General features: G+C 41.7%; 1 protein-coding gene across 1 annotated transcript; it reads left to right on the top strand.

Moving 5' to 3' along the window:
• Positions 1-1394: 1394 nt before the first annotated feature.
• On the top strand, positions 1395-3243 carry LOC116190123 (tyrosine N-monooxygenase-like). Its single transcript, XM_031519781.1, has 3 exons — positions 1395-1885; positions 1926-2382; positions 2548-3243. Exons 1-3 carry the CDS (start codon positions 1395-1397, stop codon positions 3241-3243), a joined length of 1644 nt encoding a protein of 547 aa, XP_031375641.1.
• The last annotated feature ends 463 nt before the right edge of the window (positions 3244-3706 follow it).

The following is a 3706-nucleotide window of genomic DNA, read 5'->3' as shown; positions in this document are numbered from 1 at the left end:
GGGCCTATGCCCAAGATGGTGATGGTGATGGTGATGGTGACTCCAATTGCATGGACGTCGAGGACACCAAAATCTTAAGGAAATGAGACTGACATATCAATCGGTATAACTTATGATCCGTCTCTATCTCCGATGTAAAGCCCAAGTGTCCTCGAGAAATCAAGGTTGTGCCACTTGATCTTTTACCTCAAACTTTCAAGATTTCCAGTCGATTCCGAAATTAATTGTATTAGTACAGTGTGTTACGAATTGGTTTCTTGTCGTATAAGTCTATTCAAGCTTAAGAATATGAATGTCCAGATGACGGCAGACGCGTAGAGCAGATACAAACTCTATACACATGGACCCGAGCAGTCTGGTACTCTTTCGGGTGATAAAGTTAGTAAGCCTACTTGTTAAAAGATACTAGCGAGCCCATTCTTTTTAAGACCAATTTATATGGGCTCAATAGTCAAACAAGGCCCACCACTTGGTCAAGATTCCTCTTAAATAAGGTTTTTCGGGTTCAAATCTTATAAATGAAAAAAAAAAATTTCACGCTGAGAGAGTTTTATCCCTTAGTAAGTTAATCCGGCTCGACTATATTAATTTGAGCCTATTGGGCATCCGGATACAAAAAAAAATAGAGCCTATACTTCCTAGATATGTTCTTAAAATCCATTAATTTCGTATGATATGTTCTTAAAAAAAATATTTTATAGAAAACTGTTCATCTTTTAGTATTTCACCAACTTAAATCAATGAGGGTCACCGACAACTTTAGTTTATCTAAAAGAGCCAACTTCAATAACGACATAGGGTTACTGGAGACCTCGAGGATGCTTAAGTTACGGATCTAGAAACCAAGCTCAAGTTACATTCCAATTCATTTTTACTGGACCGTGGAAAGCACTTTTCAAGGGAAAACGGTTTCCACAAAATGAAGCGCTTTTCCGTTGTTACAAAGAAACGAAAGCGTCATTCTTCTCTTTCCGTTCGAAAGGGGGCCTCCGACACACGTCAGCCATTCTCAAGTCCGTCTGTCTATCTCTGTCTCTGTCTCTTCCTCTTCAGCGCTTCCACTTCCGGTGGCCTCCGTTCTCTCTCTCTCTCTCTCTCCACTCCAGAAAAAAATTAATCACATGAAAAAAAAAAACAAGAGATAAAAATTTTGAAATCCTTTTTTTTTTTGGCTTTTTTTGGGTCATAAGATTATGAAATCCTTATCCCACTCCAAATTCGGTCTACCAAACACAGCCTATATGGCAATCTTCAATTTTTTCTCTTTTTTTTTTTTTGGGTGAATATATGCCAACCCCCATCTAACTCTCATATATGTCCAAACCCTTCCACTATAAAAGCAGGCTTCCCTCTGTTATATTAGAAAAAAATTCCTGCACTAGATTTAATCAACAATGGCTTTCGTCGTCCTGCCTTTAGCGTTTCTTCTCTTTTACATAGCAAAACTCATGTACCAAGGTATTACTGACCAACGTTCAACAAAATCCAGAGGGGCCCAGCTACCACCGGGGCCAGTACCTTGGCCAGTTGTCGGATGCATGCCAAAGATGCTCCGTAGGAGACCGGCATTCAGGTGGATCCTTGGCTGGATGAAGGAGATGGACACCGACATTGCATGCTTCTGCCTCGGGAACATGCACGTGATCCCAGTGACCTGCCCCAAGATCGCCCAAGAATTCCTCAAGAAGCAAGACGCGATCTTCGCTTCGAGGCCATTATCTATGGCTTCTCGCATCCTGAGTAGCGGATACATAACAGCGGTTATGTCGCCATATGGAGAGAGCTGGAAGAAAATGAGGAAGGTGTTGATATCAGAGGTTATTTCTCCGGCAAGACACCGGTGGCTCCATGATAAAAGAACCAAGGAAGCAGATAACCTAGTCAGGTGTATATACATATTAATATAGGTACATTTACTATCGGAGCAAAAACTCTGGGAGAGTGAACATAAGAACTGCATGCCAGCACTATTCAGCAAACATGGTCCGGAGATTGATGTTTGATCGGAGATATTTCGTAGATAAGATCACGGATGATGGAGCTCCAACTTTCAGGGAAGAAGAGTATGTGGATGCACTCTTCACAACACTAAAGTACCTTTACGCATTCTGTGTATCGGACTACTTGCCTTACTTGGAAGGGCTTGATTTAGATGGACATGAAAAGATAATTAAGGACGCTGTTGAGATTGTTCGCAAGTACCATGATCCTATTGTTAAAGAGAGGATCTTAAAATGGAGGGAAAATGATGGTCGTGTATTCCGAGGTGAAAATGAGTTCAAAATGATGGAACCTCAGGATTTGCTTGATGTTTTGATTACACTTAAGGATGCAAATGAGAAGCCGTTGCTTACACCAGAAGAGATCACCGCAGAGACCAGGGTAAGATTACACTAAAATGGTTAATTTCATTCAATTGCAATGGTTGCTAATGCAACTATACCGAATAAGTATATGTCGAATTCAGCTAGGAAAACACTATTCCATGTTAGTTAAATAGTGCAATAAAGTTGGTGTACATATATGTGTTTTGTTATTTTGACACAGGAGATCGTGACGGCAGCGGTGGACAATCCATCAAACGCGGTGGAGTGGGTCATGGCAGAGATGATTAATAATCCTGAGATCATTAACAACCCCGTGGAAGAACTGGACAGGGTCGTGGGGAAAGAGAGAATTGTCCGAGGACAAGACATCCCTAATCTTAACTACATCAAGGCATGCGCTAGGGAAGCCTTTAGGCTCCACCCGTTCGCACCCTTCAATGTCCCACATGTGGCCCTGTCCGATACGGTTGTCGCTGGCTACCATATTCCCCAAGGGAGCCACATATTCCTGAGACGGAGGGGACTAGGCAGAAACCCTAAGGTCTGGGACAGACCCCTGGAGTTCAGGCCAGAGCAGCACCTACCGAACGGCAATGCTGGAAACGGGCAAGAGTGCTCCTCCAATGAGGTCGTGCTGACAGAACCTGACCTGCGGTTCATAACCTTCAGCACGGGGTGGCGAGGCTGTGTCGCCATGGCTCTCGGGACTACTATGACCATCATGCTACTAGCTAGGATGGTCCAAGGTTTTTCCTGGGAGAAGCCACCGGAGATATCGAAGATCAACCTGGAGGAATCAGAACATGAACTATGTCTGGCCGATCCATTGGTGGCATGTGCCGAACCTCGCCTGCCTATACGTCTATACCAATATAGCGAAAAAGAGCATATACATCATGGAATGAATACAAGTTAAACATTAGAATGAGACGCATGCATAACATCAAATATTAAGAGAATATAATTTCTTGGGTGATACATGCTTTTTTATTGGGTTATTAAGAACAAGAGAATAGATAAAGAAGTTACAGTGTAGTGACACACACCATTCTTTAGGAAACGGGAGGTCTATATTTTATTTTGTCAATGAGATTACATGTGCTCTTTTATATAGCATTTTTTTGGTGAATTTATATAGCATTTCATTTTTATAAATGGAACCTCATTTGTAACAATAAAAAATAAAAAAGAAAATAAAGGTTCTTTTATAAGCCTAGCTTGCTTTATGCGGTTAATTTCGATAATAAAGATCTGTGAGGTTCTTTTCCTAGTGTGTACCTTGGTATCCAAAAACTCAATAAGCCCCGACTAATCCAGTTCGAGTCGGGTCAGCCCACTAAAGAATAAAACTCTCCCAACATAGATTAACCGGCTCAATA

This window comes from Punica granatum, unplaced genomic scaffold (assembly GCF_007655135.1).
Source record: "Punica granatum isolate Tunisia-2019 unplaced genomic scaffold, ASM765513v2 Contig00324, whole genome shotgun sequence".
In the NCBI taxonomy this organism is placed as follows: domain Eukaryota; kingdom Viridiplantae; phylum Streptophyta; class Magnoliopsida; order Myrtales; family Lythraceae; genus Punica; species Punica granatum.
Note: the sequence above shows the minus strand (reverse complement) of the source record. Positions and strands in the feature narration are given on the sequence as shown.

What these genes read in the sequence shown, in the direction of transcription:
- LOC116190123 (XM_031519781.1), top strand. Translation starts at nt 1,395, where the DNA reads ATGGCTTTCGTCGTCCTGCCTTTAGCGTTTCTTCTCTTTTACATAGCA. An exon ending in GAAGCAGATAACCTAGTCAG is followed by an intron (nt 1,886 to 1,925) that starts GTGTATATACAT and finishes TTACTATCGGAG; the next exon opens with CAAAAACTCTGGGAGAGTGA. An exon ending in AGATCACCGCAGAGACCAGG is followed by an intron (nt 2,383 to 2,547) that starts GTAAGATTACAC and finishes ATTTTGACACAG; the next exon opens with GAGATCGTGACGGCAGCGGT.